Here is a 16,240-nt window from a genome sequence, read left to right on the forward strand (position 1 = left end):
ATCCAACATCGTTTGATCTGGTTCTTTACTAATCATCTCTCTATATCTGCTTTATATCTGGAACATTCAGGATCAGCTGTACAATCAAACATGAAGAACAGGATATTTTAATAGCACATTAATTGCTACATGCCAGTGTGACAGTGAGTCAGCAGGCACAATACCAGGAACCTAAAACCGAAGCAGCTAAATGGAATTCAACCATCATTAATTTTATTATTTACACTTGTGCTTTTCCTACTGTAACGTGTCAAAATGTCGTCAGTGAAAAGGCCTCTTCAAAAGACCGTTTAAGTTGAAAAAGGTAGTGGTGTGAGGGTTTTTAAATCAAAAACTCCACATACTCCTGCTCCTCTATGCGCAAGTGCCTGAACTTTGCTCTTTTGCACATAACTTTGTAAGTCATTTTTCTCAAAATGATTTGAATAACATAATAAAATTAAGTGTTGAAACACTGATTGTAATGACAAACTAAACAAACACTGAGCTGAGTAATTTTTGACACAGGTTACACATCAAAGAGTTTTTTCTGCTCCACTTGCTTCAGCTTTCTTTCATCATGTTGAATCTTTGTCATGAACATAAAGTTCAGCCAAGGCTGCTGTTTTTAACTGGCTGATAATAAGTTATTCATTTTTGGTCTTTGTAAATGTTCCCAGCCTACTGTATTTTCTGTTTGTGTGAGTCCAGCAACAGTTCTCATATTGTGTCTGCATGTTAAAGCAGTGACTTGTTAATATAATGTTGTATATGTAGACATCAATTATTTCCATCTCAAGTGCTAAACAGTTCTGAATCCTATTGGTCAGATGCTGTTAAACAATTCGAATTTGTGATTTTCTATAATTTACTTGCAAGTCAATAAGTACGTCATTAGATTACTAGACTGCTATTAGTGCTAACTTGTTTTTATTTCCTTCTGTCAAATAATGAATAGTTACAGCATATTTTACAGAAAACCTCTTGACATTTCATAGCATGACAGACAAACATGGGGCTTGCATTAAACTCAACTGACAGGGTTTACTCAACTGAATACAAGGTTAAAAGTCAACCGCTACACACCTTACTGTGTACACTCTGTTAGAGTGAAATATCTTTCTTAAACATCCATGGTTATTCTGATAAGTTTGTCCTACAATAAATTGTTCATAAAATGATTTACATTACATATTTGATCATATCAGGTGAATTCAGGCACAACAAAAATATTAAAAATGCTCATTTCAAAAGCAAGTGCAAGATCACAAACTACAGTATTTAAGTGGGAGTGACAAAAAACTTTTCAGAGCACCACTTCTAGAGGTTATGTTACGTAATTTCTCACACCACTGTAAGGGGGGAAAAAGCTTACAGGAAAATAACCTCAGAAGTGTCTTAAATACTTTATCTTTTCTTCTCTCTACAGTTTTTAACGCTTCAAATGGCTCTGAGAAAAACAGGAAATATTCCATTTTGAGTAAAAACCATAATGAAACCATTTAAAGGACCAGTGTATAGGATTTAGTGACATCTAGCGCTGAGGTTGCAGATTGCAACCAACTGAATACCCTTCGCCTCACCCTCCCCTTCCAAGTGTGTAGGAAAACCTACGGTGGCCGCAAAACTCGTGAAAAACGCGAAAGGCCCTATCTAGAGCCAGTGTTTGGTTTGTCTGTTCTGGGCTACTGTAGAAACATGGCGGTGCAACATTGCGGCCTCCGTGGAAGAGAACCCGCTCCCTCTGTAGAGATAAAGGGCTTATTATAAAGGTAATGAAAACATGATTCTTATTTTCATGTGATTATACACTAATGAAAACATACTTATGAATATCATATTTAATTTCTGCCATATTCTGCCAATAGATCCCCCTAAATCTCACACACTGAAATGAAACAATGAAACCAAGCTATTGTGGAACACCTGTGACATTAAATTTGGCAGGGATTAAAAATGCAACAAAACATACTGAAAAACACCATTAAATGAATAAAAACAGGTCAAAGTAAAATTCCAAAGCTGCATAGCTTATACAACAATTATTCTCATTACATTTTCTTATTCAAAGAAAAGAACACATGAATTCATAACCATTTTAAAAGTCAATAACGCAAAAATACAATGTTCTCAAAAAATAAAATTCCAGACATTTATGAAGACGGGTAAGTACTGAAGCAGGATGCTGTTTAAAATACAACCAGTCAGTATCAGTCAACAGTTTCCCACACTAAGGTAAAAGTGGACAGCCAAAACCTAAATAAGTGGCATCGCTTTTTTAAAAGAATATCTTTCAAAATCATTAAATGTTCTATGGTGTGAAAGTGAATCATTTTTACACAGGAACAAGAAACAAACTGTACAGGCAGGCCGTGTGTAAAGAGGAAGAACGAAAACATCATCAAATCCACTATCACAACATAATATCAAATCCCAACAAAGAAAGAAAGAATGAAGAAACTTGACAAATCTCTTCACATAGGTGATGCTACATCCATGTCCAAAGTGAGTGAATCTGTGGAAAAAGATCCAAATACCAGCTATTATTATTAGTTATTGATCAAGTTCTACAGTGTATGTGTGTGTTCTTCAATATCTTTGTGAGGACATTTTTGGAACATGAGGCATTTTGGTCAGTCCTACCTCCCTTAAAAGACAGGGTCAAGGTTAGGGGGTACAGTATCATGAAATCATTGTGTCAGTGAGTGTCCTACAAAAGTACAAATATGTGTTTGTATGTACAAAACGTGGGAAGTGACTCACCCAAATGTCCTGGATTAGCTTCAGCTTCATTGTGCATCAGGGAGTCAAGGGTGCGAGGTGACATGGGGAACAGGTCACTGGTGTTTCCAGAGTTTGTGCTGTGAAAAAACAAAACAAAAGAACAGGACAAACTGAAAACCATTTTCCCACTTTACCACAAGTGATAAGCCAACAGCCACCTACTAACTTGTGTTCGTCTTCATCACAATGACTGCGGGGCTACCATAAGTAAAAGGGCTGTGATTCTGTTTAATACATACAGTATATCAGTGGTTAATGAGCGAAAAGGTCACCCCATCAGTCTTATCATAGAAAGATAATTCAGCATTCGTGTCAGTATGCAAAGTCATGCCTAAAAAAAAGAGAAAAATAGGATGGCTCTGTGGAACAGTACTGATAAATATTTAGATTTAAATACCAAAATACGTTACAAATTAAACCAGGAAATACTGGGCAGATGTTGAGCATGTTACATACGGTTTCCTACTTCTATTAGGACACACTAACGCATGCTTTTATGTTTAACATTGATGTTAATGAAAACTAATCTACAGTCAATGTCAGAAAAGTTGGTGGTTAGCACAGTGGATTAAGTGGATTGAACAGACCATTACTCAGGCTTAACAAAGTACAATTTTCTTCTTTTTGTTTCTGTCTTTGTTCAAACTGACATGGGTTTTGCCTTGTCTATTTCCTTTGGAATAATGATTCGATTTGGAATTATTTTCATTAATAACACTACTATTATCTGAAATCTCTTATCAATTTTCATCAAAACAATTATAGCAAAAATACTTTGGACTGCTGAATCCATACAAATGAATTTGATCGAAGAATTATGACACAAATGCCTGGGAAACGGAGTGACCTCAACCAAATGAAAAATTAATGAATGGCAGGGAGATGCTCTTGTATTAGGACCAAGAAAAGTGGCAGTGAGTTGGAAACACAAACAGGAATTATGTAGGTGGGGGTACTGCACCAATATTCCCGAAACCCACCCATCAAACACACAAACAAAGTGACAAGATGCACACACAGCCCTACATGCCACCTCCCCCAGAGCGCCTACCATGGGAATCCGTTCCCAAGCAGTTCACTGTCCGGCAAGTCCATGAACACGGAGGGACACCTACGGAGACAGGTCAGGATCTCACTGAGCAAACCTCACAACGCCATCAAACCCACTAGCAACCAAAGCAAACGTGGCTGACTGGCTTGTGCATACACTCCTCTGATCTCAGTTGACCTCACACTATCACACTCACACTTTCACTGATGCTCTACAGGTAATATGCGGTGTTAAGAAAGGCAACATGAACTCAGAGTCCATGTTTTGTTTTACTATTTTTAATATTTCAAATAAATAGCTAGCATGCAATTTCAGAGGTTGTTGTTTTGTTATGTAGATTATTTTTGTCATTTTGGCCCTGTTCACACTTTTAAATGTGTCTAAATACAAGTGCAATTACAACCAAAACACACTGCTCAGAGCCTGAATGGTTAAAACACATTTGGTGGTGGCCAGAACGCAACAACAGCAGCAACAAGAACCAGCCTTCTTGTTATATACATTAGTATAGTAAGTATCATCTGACTCATCATAGACAATGGTCTTCACTGTTTTGAATTTGACTGTAGCCCTGATCTACAGAAATGCAAGTGTTGCACATGGTTATTCACATATTGAGCATGGAAATGAATTCAACGAAGAAGACACAATCTGATGCCAGATGTGAACTGCAATCCATCTAAACTGAATGTATACATAATCTGAACAGCTTTGTTGTCTTTTCTTTTTGGCAACACTTTCCACATAAAAAGGGAAGATCTTGAGTAGGGACATTCAGAGAGAATCTCTTGTCTATAAAAGGAAACATCAACAGCTAGTAATAATGGCTAACACAAGTGGAGGTCACTGGGTGGCATGACATTTTCCCATAAATACTGATGACTTAAAGACAAGGGAGGAGTGACAGATACTTACGGGGTAACGCAGATGAACTTTGTCTTCAAGTATGGCTGAATAGCTGTCAAGGAAAAGAAAATATTAGCACTTATCACAAAAAATACTGACTACTATAACAAATTACAAGAAATAACATTCATACAAAGAAATATGTGTTGTTTCTCTTAAACTGTATAGATAGCATAAAGAACAAGGCAGTGACTTACTGCCTGTAGAGTCTCCACTCATCTCAGGTTCAGGAGCTGCTTCTGGTCTGCAGTATTTCCCAAAAGCTTCCTCTTTGGGGATTTCAGGGTAGAGGTACACGAGAGGTGAAACCAGGATGTTGGTGGCATCCATAATCTTGTAGCCCATGATGATGTCGGCAAAAGACATGCTGTTGAGCTGCTGCTTGGTGTAGGGCTCCACTGACTGGATCTGGGTCTTTCCTATAAACATTCAAGGAAGCTCAGTGTCACAACAGAAAATAAAGTAAATCCTGGAAATAAGTTAAAAAAAAAGTCCAAAAATACACACCACTGATGTCTTTTTCTACCCATGTAAACGTAATGCCCCCCTCCTTGCTGCTCTCACTGAAGCGCAGCAGAAACGTGCCGGGAGGTTTTGGACTAAGAAGGGCCCTCTCCCTCTCCTTACTGATAAAGCCCATGATATACCTGTAAAAAAAGCAACAGGAAGTCATATAAATAGATGTTGAAATTTGAAATAGTAAGTCTATTTTAAAACTGTTGACTATTTCATGTCAAAACAATTTCTATAATATGAAAGGCAGCTAACAGGCAATTCTAAATACTGCTCAGGCACGTTACTGTAAACAAAGGACGACCTCTCACCCTTCATTCCACAGTGCCAGGATATACTTCTTCACCAGGTCAATAATGTTGTCCAGCCACACCCAGAAGGAGAAGCCTTTGCCAGCCATGTTTTCCTGCAAAGAGGAAGGAGAAAAATAACTCACATTGAAGCAATACAATGGCAAGATGGCAAATTGAACCATATGAGGTTGGTAGGTGAAGTACCTTACAGAACTTGGCCCAAGTGATCTGACAGCCAGAGTAGTTGACACAAGGCCCTGTATGGATAATTACAGAATAACATCACACACACACACACATATATGTGTGTATATATATATATATATATATATATATATATATGACAGCGCAAAGTTAAATGTTTTTGGAGATTTTTAGGTATGACACCTCACCTAGTAATTTCTCAGCCAGTGTAGTGAGCTGTTCAATGGTCAGGCCTCTCTTGGTAGTGGAGGAAAACTGCCAGCTCAGCACCTCAGCCACCTGGTCCCACGTTCCCACTGGAGGCTTGGTGAAGAAGTTCACATTCTGTACAGAGACACCCAGGCCAACGTAGTTTAAAAACATCTAATTTTTTCCACAACAAACATATATACACAACTGTAATCTGTAAACATTCCCCCCAGCAGAGTTCGGCCCCTTTCCACCAGAGGGTGCTGTCTTACCTTTGGGTGGTTAGTGAGCATGTTGTACCATAGGATGGAAGCCCAGGCATTGGGCATCTGGCAGATGTTCGAAATGACAACCACAGGCAGGGAATGAGTCTGCACAAATGGAGGAAAAATGTATTTCAGTATATTTATAGTACCTTCTTCTCTTTTAAAAAGTTTGTTTATTCCCAAAAATGATTATGTTATAGATGCTTTGGATGTAGCTATGAGACCTAGCTATGAGGTCTGAGCTATGACTCAGTTTCACACACACAACAATGGAAGCGCTAAGGTGCGTTGGAGGTTAGAGGAAATACATAATGCACGATACATTAGACATGAAACTTTGTCATAACATACTATTATGACACCAGAATGTCTGGTGTCTGCATATTCAAGGAAACATGTTTCACCCACAGATGATTAGGAAAAGTTTCAAATATCAAACTTTGCTTCAGCAGTAATATTCAGTGGCAGTTACCCTGCCATCAGTGAAGTTACTTGGGTCAGGCCAATAACTGGCTTGATGCAGTAGGTTTTTCTTTCAGTAACAGCTCATTCAGAAGCTGGGTAGGTGACGGTCTCCGGAGGTGGAAGACTTTGTTAATGACTCATTTGTCTGGTGTCTTACTTTGTATGGGGGTATCAAAAAACAATGTTGCTGTATTTTTACAGGTTATTTTTGTTGACTTCTGGTGTTACATGAAAGTTAAACTGAGAATACATCTCACAGAGACGTGATACTGACCTCCAGATCGATCTTCAGGCCTTGGTGATAGACTTCTGTCTCAAAAGTGATAAGATGGAGCTCCTCTGTGACAATCAGAGAGGCCTGGAGAAAGCAGATTATTCAAATTTCTACTGTACAAAAATTAAACTGCAAAATTAAACTGCATGGATTGCTGATGTGTATCAAATGTCAAGAAAACTGTTGCAGAAGTTATACAAAACGTTTCATCCTTACACATAGAATACAGATATCTTAAACAATTTGAGCATCAAGTGTCAGAAATAGTACTTACATCACTATTGGTCCGGCCACCATTACCACACCTCTGTTCTCTCAGGGTCTGTAACAAACAGGAAGTTAGTGTTCCATAGTAGGCTTTTATCAGAGAACTTCATCACTGTCAACCAGTAAGAGTTTTACCTCTATAACTCACCAAGTGTTTAAACTCTGCTGACAGGCTGCCATTGTTGGATTCCTCCATGTTCATAACTTTTGTGTTGGTACCGAGGATGTTGAACTTTCGTGACCTAAGAAAATCAAGGAACAGCACAAAGTGAAAGTCTTTTCTAAAACAATATACAGTAAATGCTTAGGCTTGAAAAAAAAGTGTGCTTAAAGTCGTACCCTCGAATTGCAGCCACATCCCCAGATTCCCTGAAAAATATATAGTTAAAATTAGTAAAGCAGCAATTTCTCCTAAGGTCTTCAATCAAATCAGTGTCTTACTGATCAAGACTTAATATAAATGCTAGAACCCCCAGATAAAACAACAATAACGATAACTCACTTGTCAATGCAAACTTTAATTTTCAGCTGGTAATTGAGTTCAGGAAACTTTACCAGTAATCTGGAAAAATAAGAGAAAAAATACTGTCCACAAAATGTATTAGGATATAAAATAATGCAACTCACCATCATACAGGACAAATAAAATGTTTCCATTAAAAATGTATAGAAATATGTATGCTGTTTCCAATACTTCAGTGTTGCAAGCCTGCATCTTACCTGACTTTATTTGTGAACTGGACTCCTGTTTTTATGACCAGAGGTCTGTCAGGATGCATGGGCATACACGGCTGTCTTTCGACCACAAAAGCACTAGAAGACAGAGTGGATCATGTTTCAGACAAAAATTCCAGCAAACATCATAACAACATATGGTGAAGAGAATCTAAGATCAAAGGTCCCTTTACTAATATGTCTCAGTCTTCCTTCACAGAATGAAAATGGCTCAGATGTCATCACTTTTGCGCAATGAAAACTGTGAGATGCGACTGAAAGCTCCATATAATTAGTAAGTGAAAACCATAGATTGTTCCTAAAGGTTTGATTTGATTTGATCATCAGAATATTTTTCCTAAATCTGTCTTTGTCCCGAGGCATACACAGCTTCAGATACATAACAAAACTCAGCATTTAACCAAACAACAAAACAAATACTACAAACATATATTACATTAGACATTATGAATAAGTAGCTGCAGTGCAATCAATTGAATCGCTTTAATTAGTGTTTAGTCTACACAGGTAGACTGAGGCCTACTTAAAACCGAAACAATGATTTAATAGTTTGACAGACTGAGGAACAAAACAGTTCCACAGTGTGTTCAGTCTAACCTGTGGGTCATCAATTAACTTCTATGCAGATCACAATCACACTTGCAAAAATTTGTGTGGGCAGATGTACAGTAAAGATTTGTCACATGCAGTACCTCTTCATCAAGTTTCTGAACAAGTCCACAATCTTCTCCTCCAGGGCGGGCCGGTGTTGGATGATGGGGTCTCCTTTGTAGGACACCTTCTGCTGAAGCTCCTCTAGCTTCTTGATCTGCTGACGAATCTGGAGCTGGGACTCAGCCAAGGATGTGATCCTGGTTAGAAAATTATCCTCAGTTCAAGTTAAATGTCTTGATGAAACATGCCTCTAGTTGTCAAATTGACTTGAAAATACTGGTGGTTGAGCACATTAGAGCAGAAACATTTTGGTTGATGTCAGTATAAAGAGAGAGAGAGAGAGAGAGAGAGAGAGAGAGAGAGAGAGAGAGAGAGAGAGAGAGATCACCAAAAGAATAAGTAGAGCAGAGTAGAGACCAAAGTCCACAGTCAAAGTGTTAGCCAAAATAATCTATTCACGGTATAAAAGACAACCACAAGTACATGTTAGATATTGTGATCATACCCATACTTTTTCTTATGACATTTTTCTTAAGATATTTTTAATTAAATTATATATTTCAATGTAGCCTATAGACGGGCAGTCATCAAGGAAAGACTTATGCAGAAGGAAAGGAAAAGAAAAAAATGTGGGAAATGTTCTCTTGTGGTAAAGCATTATATGACCAGTGCATCCACAGGACATCAGTTGCATTTGCTCTCATGTTTTCAGATGCTGGACAGGCAGAACAGGTGAAGCAATGTAGATTTTTTTATTTAATTAAAAACACCTAATTTACCTGAACTCTGCAAAAATTGCCCATATAAGTTGTTTGTATAAAGCTTTCATTAATGTAAAACACATATTTTGTTTTTAAATATTAATCGATCGTTGATCATTAATGTGACCGACAATCGATTCAGGAAATTGCTTAACATTTGCATCCCTGGTTACCATGTTTCAAGGCGGTCCAGGCAGATGTTGGGGGGACCTCCAATACAGGCAATTTGCTGCCTTCTCTTCCAGTCTGCTAGTTCCTCATCTGTCAGGTTCTTCTGTACATAATCCATGGCGGTCAGCAAGCCTCCCATCTCCGTCACAATTTGCTACAAGATACAGCATACATTAAACATGGGCATAATCAGTTCACCTATCTATGGTAAAAACCTTCTGTTGTTGTTTCAATGATTCAAGGATTCAAACAATGACTCTGTGCTAATATCCAGGTGTATTGTAAGTAGTCAGAAGAACCTACAACTTTACCTCTGTACAGTATGTTATTGTTTCTCAAACTCTAAAGGATTATTTTCCATAAACCCCACTAATGTAACAATGTAACTACTCTTTTAAAATATTCATCTACGAGGTGTCACGCCAAGACCCCTCCTCCAGTTTTGTGCCACTAAGCAATCCAGAAAATTTCACACAAAAAGACAAAACTGGTGGCCTAGCATATAAAATGCAGTATGGACAACAGTGGGTTATCTAGTTTCATGGTGGTAATGGCAGACAACTCCACGGCGCAGTGTCTTCTGCCATTACTGCTAGTCAACAACCTCAAGCTGGGTGTGTCCCCGTACCACGCCATCATGAAACTAGAGGCGTTGTTCACTTGTTTGTAAGTTCATTCAATAATCTTACATTTGCCACTCACCATGCTCAAACGTAGAGGCGTACAGCCTACTCTTAATGATGCTTTTTTTATCCTTGTGTTTATCAGTTATTGTCTTCTTGGTTTTACTTAAAGCACTTGAGACAATTCAAACTGTTAAAATTCTTTGTCATGTATTTTTGACTTAACTCACAACATGGTAAAGCATAGACACCCACCCTCCTGAGCTGGTCCAGGGCGCTCAGCATCTGCTCGAGCTGAGCCATCTTCTGTCTGGTAGCAGCTGCTTGGTTATTCCCATTTAGGTCCTGGGACAACTCTGGACAGAGGGTGGACATGTCATAGGTCAGCAAACAAATCTGATTCATTTAATCTATACCAAATAACAAATGATCATCTGAGACTGAGTTAAAACATTTCCAACAAATAAATATCACTGCTAAAGGTAAGAAAATATTAATTAATTAATATACCTCCTTGGCTTTTCAATGTCTTGTAATTGAAGTCAAAGTCATCCTGCAAGTTCTCAAGCATTTTCATCTTCTGTTCCATATCCTGACGAAAAACAGATGATGCTTTATGGCAAGACAGACTGATTTTGTCAAAGTTAGATAATGTTCAGGATTCTTTATACAGCATATTCAAATACTTAATCAGATGGAAACTAACCTGCACCCGCTTCCTGATGTCTTGAAGGTTGTGCTCTAGGATCTGCTGCTTCTCTGTCACTACTGTCCCAGTGGGATGGGCTGCCTGGCCATCCTGCAAGAGAATAAAACATATGCTAACATGTAGAGCATTGTGCCGACCCATTTATGACTTAATTTCTGATTGAAATGTGTTTGTGATTTGGTTTAAAATGGTATACTATAACACTGCTGTACCACCTAAAATTCATGAACTGAAGCTCTTTGATGTAATATGAATGCTACAGCTAGATTAGTGTAGCTCTTCTCTACCTGTGCAGCAGAGGTGGCAGTCTGCAGCAGTCTTTGCTCCTCCCACAGACAGCGGGCAACAATGCGGGCAATATCCATTGGTTTCTCCAAGTACTTGCTCTGCAGATGCTGTTTAATCCTGCGCAGGTTATGCTGGTAGAGTACATTGTTCTCCTGCAGGAAACGGCTGTACTGCTGGTCTATTTCTCCCAAGAGGTTGTGGAACACCAGTGTGGCGTGTGACTCCTTATTGGCAGCGTAAGCCCTTGTAAAAGGAAAAGATAACATAATCAGGATGATTATTTCTATGCACTGTGCACATCACCTTCACAACTGCTTTTTGGATTTCATTAAAACATCCTGTATCCCACATGAGGGCGATTACTTTCTTATGATAATTCTACATCTGAATCCAGGACTACATCAAAATAATGTCATTTTAATTCACTTTAATTTTATTGGGAAGCCATGTACTGTAGAATGACAAATAAATGTACCCTGAAAATACACAGACAACCATGCTGATTGGCTGATGGTGGCCAATGATGATTTTTCTCTCAAAAAAAGAATTATCTCAAAAGAAAACTTCATCACTCAACACAAAATTGTTCAGGTGCACTGTGATACATAATATGTATGAGATCCCTCTAATGGTGTCATGAGGACAGAAGAAGGCATGATAAGAAAGAGGGTAACACTGAATGTAAAAACACAATAGCTTTCTGTGTGGCAAGCTATCATGGTGAGTGGCCAACTGCCAGTTTGGAGGGAGTGGAAGATAAAAGCAATTTAATGGCATATGTTAGCAAACAGGAGAAACAAAATGTGCTTTCAATCAACAGAAAATTCAATAATTTCTCACCAGTCTTGACTCTCAATCCAGGGGGCAAGGAACTGCCGTAGTTCCATGGGGAAGCTGTCACTGTACAAGTGGTAGAGTTGCTCCAGATACCTGGTCTCCAACTGCTGTAACTGGTTCCACTGGGCCATCCTGACATACACCTCCTCAAACCTACATAAAAATGATGTGGGTAACAACATAAATTAAGCAGTATGAGGACATTCCTGGGAGGGCACATACTGATAATTATTTAAAAAAAACTGTGTCGCATGCCTTACCAGAACAACTCTCACACTGACCTGATAGAAATAGCTAAATGTCAGCTTTTCTCTGAAAATTATGACAGGCCCTCGGGAGGCCTCCTATTCAGCACAGTCACTTCCTGTTCAGTGAAACACTACGCCTCCGCCAAGAAATATGGGGTGACACGAACAGCTGTCAAGTCCCCAAGCAGATAGCAATTAATGATCTTTGTTTCTATAGAAACAATGAAAACCACACTTCCTTTTCTTAGCTGTTGAAAAGCTACTCTAAATATGGATTTGAAAACAGAGAAACATATTCTTCAACATAATACAAGACTGGCTTTTTATCATTTCCTCCAAATTAATTTTCTGAGGAGCACAATGCAACTTAAACAATATACTCTACTTTCATTAATCCTCACTCAGCTGCTTGCAGAGACAACTATCATCCATCAGATCCACATGGTAGGTTCTGCTAGCCTTCTCATCTTACCAACAGCAGTTTACACTGTTCCCCGGAGGGCTCTAGACTGTACACTAACAATAACCAGACACTCAGTAAAGCCAACAGAAAGTTGTCCCCTCTAGCATCCATATTAAATGACCAACAGAAGCCTTGGTTTAAGCCTCTTACATAACTTTTAGATACTGTTGCATTATCATCCAAAGTCTGAGTAGTCAGTGCTTTGTTGTACAGTGACATTGCACAATACTGTGTTATGTAGTGCTCCAGGCAGAATTTAGATATAGGACAGAAGTTTATCATACAACTGGTCATTGGTAGCTGATGACTCAAACATGTTCTTGAGAAGAAACTAGATTCTACTTTCTGTTTCCTAAGATATTGTTGCTCTTGCTGACAGGAGGCACAAAAGTCTTCATTAATTATTACTCTGTACGGTTGATGTCTTGCCCACTCCTATTTATATATATGGGGGGACAGAGTTCTAGAAACTCCTCTCAATGTAATACAATCCAATATAATACCACCACTAACCAAAACCTCAACAATTACTATTACTAGAGTTAATCAACCATTATCTCACGCAGTGTCAACAAAAACTGAACATTATTAAGAGTTACAAAAATATAGTTTATTGCAAGGTTATAGTTTTTGTAACTTCTTTTTCCACCACAGCAGACATTCTGACAAATTGTAGCATTAAAAAGCACAGGTGTAACTAATAATAATAATAATGATGGCCTCACACCTAAATGGAATGAAGCCATTACCAATGTTATTAATTACATCTGTTTGACAACACAAAACGACCAATGTGAAAAGGTATTACCTATTGTAATGGACTGCATAATATTGTACAGGTATACCTAACAAACTTGTAACTCAGTGTAAGGTTCCAACTTACGTATATTTTTTGATTAAGGGAAACCTGAAACAAAAATACACGTGTCTTAAGTTTCACCTAAATCATGTCCCAAATAACCCACAAGAAGTCAGTTGAAACAATTCTTATCACATGATCATATGGGGGGGGGGGTTTAAGCATGTAACAGTAATTGTCCCTCAAACGTGACAGTTTTCATGTGACCCACGTTCCTCTTTCACCGATATATGAAAAAGGTGAAACTACAGGGTGTGAATTTCTGGGCATGTGAAAACCCTGAGAGGATCACATCAAACAGTAGCTGAATCATCGTCATAATGTAATGATTCCTTTCATTTTTGCATAATCTGAATTAGCATGTCTTATTTTCTATTGCTGGAGATTTTGGGTTGAAATTACAAACAGTATCTCAACTTGGTATTTTATTTCACATTTCTCTGACACACTAAGAAGCCAGACTAGCCAAGGAAAGAGGAGACCAAGTGGCTCATTAAGTTCAAATATTAGAAACCTCTTGGCACAATGTGACTTTTGCTGTGTAATCTATTTCCACTACCATCATCATGTCTTTCCATGTATTGTATTCAATTACAGAGTTACCAATAAAGTCACCACCTAAATCAAGTGGTTGGACTGCTCTGACATAAGGTACAGTCCCTCTGTGAGATCTCTGCTGGATTATCAATGACCCAGTGTGTACAGTTTCAGAAGTGGCACAATACTGTTTTATTATTAAGTAAGAATTATTTTAAACAATGTTCGGCATTGAGTTGACGCCACATACTCACTGGATGCTAGCTAATAACTAGTTTATAGTTTAGAGATGATAAATGTAAGCTCATACATTCAATGTGTCCACCAAGTCTGAACATATTGGCTGGTAGTCAAATTACTTAGACGTTTTGTCTGGGTCACACACATTACAAATGATAGCCTTGGGGACCCCTTTCAAAGACGCTAATTTTTCACAACTATTGATCCAAATGCCAAGGTAAGGGTTTTGCCTAAACTCCACATCTTTAACATATTTGTCTTTCTTTTAGTTTTGAAACTAAATCTCATGGTATCCAAGCAGGCTTTGCCAGAAAATTGCAGGCCAGCCAGTGTGCTGTGTTTCCAAAGCTCTGTAGTCGTTTGGCACCAGGAAAAACACAATGTACTTCCTTGAACAAACAAAGAAAGCAGTAACCACGTCAACTTTCCATTGTATGGTCTCTGTAAACACATATGGCAACAAAAGTACTCTTATGAATGTCATTAAGCAAAGTCATAATGTATGTACTTCACGACAGTCATGCTTTGAATCTAAAAACATTGATCACAGTCAACAGTGTAGTAGCCTGATACACTGTTTCACTATGACTCCACAGCTGTACTGACTACACTAAAGATGATACTTTAAAAAATAAACTCTGCCATTCACCTCAAAATTAAGATTCTGTTAAATTCTAGACAGATAATCTCTAAAACCTAATTTGTGGAATGAAAGAACTGAATCCCAGTGCAAGGTGTCAAGACATGTTGGCCTGCAGATGGGATGGAGATGGGCGTGACATTGAGGGCAAACACAAAACAATACCCTGTATTTCACATGGTCCAAATATGCATCCCTGTACAGTTTGAGCTATTGTTCAGTCCTGTTTAACGACAACTGACGCATGTATGACCATTATTAAACTAGGCGATCCAGATCACATGAGCAAAATAGAAAACATAAATTCACGAGACCAAGACTGAGATCCTTGGTTGTAATATTATCAGCCACATAAGGAGCAAGCAGAATTGAGTAGCTACATATAAAACATAAACACTTTCACAGCTTATGTAACACCGTGGACACAGAATGGTTTCTCCTGCATGATTAACTTATAACCTAGTCACATTGCTGCAACTGTAGTTCAGTTGCGTTATGGATAAATGCATTAATGTGGTCTGGTGTAACATAATAATGAATACAATCCCACCTCAGGTCTAAGAATTGAAATGAAAATGTTAATAATGCCAAAAGCAGAAGTCGCTATAACTTTGTCGCTTACCAGGCTCGTTGTCACTCCTTGGAAAGTTTCTCCGTAAAAAAAAAAATATAATCCTTTCTACTAAAAACATACAATAACAGTCAGAAACGACTTTTGTAAATATTGAGCACACAAAAGCGAGGGAGAACACACAGAAATATGATCGTAACCCTGTATCTTTTCTTGCCAGCACGAGAAACACTTCTTCGATGCGCGTACAGACCTTTTCACCAAACCCATCTCCTACATTGCAGTCTTTCCAGCCAGACAAACCCCATAAACTATTTTATTGACACCTCTATCAGCCAATACTAGTCGGTAACTCTACTGTAGCCAATCAGAATGCAGTTTATAGTCAAAAGAGGCGGGACTTTAGGTGAGGTAGGTTGAGAACGTCGTGTTTACTGCTGTCGCAATTCCGTGCAATTGCGCTGTTCCCCGTAGCAAACCCTCCCTACGGGTGGACTACAGATTACGCCCGCGCTCTTATTTGCTGCGGAGGGAGGACGAGCACTTCGACAGAACAGCTAGCCTGGAAGTCATCTGAGTTACTGGCAGTGTCGACGTCATCAAGAGTTTAATAAAACCAGTGTTCTTCATCAATGCCCTACCCAAGCCGCTTCTCATAGTAGGTGAACAAATAAAATAAAACACATAAACTGACACAAATAGTGTAATCAGGT

General features: G+C 38.5%; 1 protein-coding gene across 3 annotated transcripts; it reads right to left on the reverse strand.

The window, feature by feature from the left end:
* Positions 1-892: 892 nt before the first annotated feature.
* stat3 (signal transducer and activator of transcription 3 (acute-phase response factor)) lies at positions 893-15,818 on the reverse strand. 3 transcript variants are annotated; one of them, XM_044182791.1, is made up of 25 exons: positions 15,579-15,818; positions 12,251-12,386; positions 11,973-12,122; positions 11,132-11,375; positions 10,842-10,934; positions 10,646-10,727; positions 10,391-10,491; positions 9,515-9,666; positions 8,619-8,777; positions 7,912-8,004; positions 7,694-7,753; positions 7,531-7,560; positions 7,340-7,433; positions 7,199-7,246; positions 6,925-7,008; positions 6,192-6,290; positions 5,919-6,054; positions 5,731-5,783; positions 5,545-5,639; positions 5,228-5,367; positions 4,918-5,139; positions 4,730-4,772; positions 3,815-3,874; positions 2,743-2,840; positions 893-2,494 (listed from the first exon to the last, which is right to left on the reverse strand). In XM_044182791.1, exons 3-25 carry the CDS (start codon positions 12,098-12,100, stop codon positions 2,454-2,456), a joined length of 2,355 nt encoding a protein of 784 aa, XP_044038726.1. In that variant the 5' UTR covers positions 12,101-12,122; positions 12,251-12,386; positions 15,579-15,818; the 3' UTR covers positions 893-2,453. The 3 variants fall into 3 exon arrangements, with proteins under 3 accessions (XP_044038726.1, XP_044038725.1, XP_044038727.1); XM_044182790.1 differs by lacking the exon at positions 12,251-12,386; XM_044182792.1 differs by lacking the exons at positions 3,815-3,874; positions 12,251-12,386.
* Positions 15,819-16,240: the final 422 nt, after the last annotated feature.

This window comes from Siniperca chuatsi, linkage group LG21 (assembly GCF_020085105.1).
Source record: "Siniperca chuatsi isolate FFG_IHB_CAS linkage group LG21, ASM2008510v1, whole genome shotgun sequence".
NCBI classification, from domain to species: Eukaryota; Metazoa; Chordata; class Actinopteri; order Centrarchiformes; family Sinipercidae; genus Siniperca; species Siniperca chuatsi.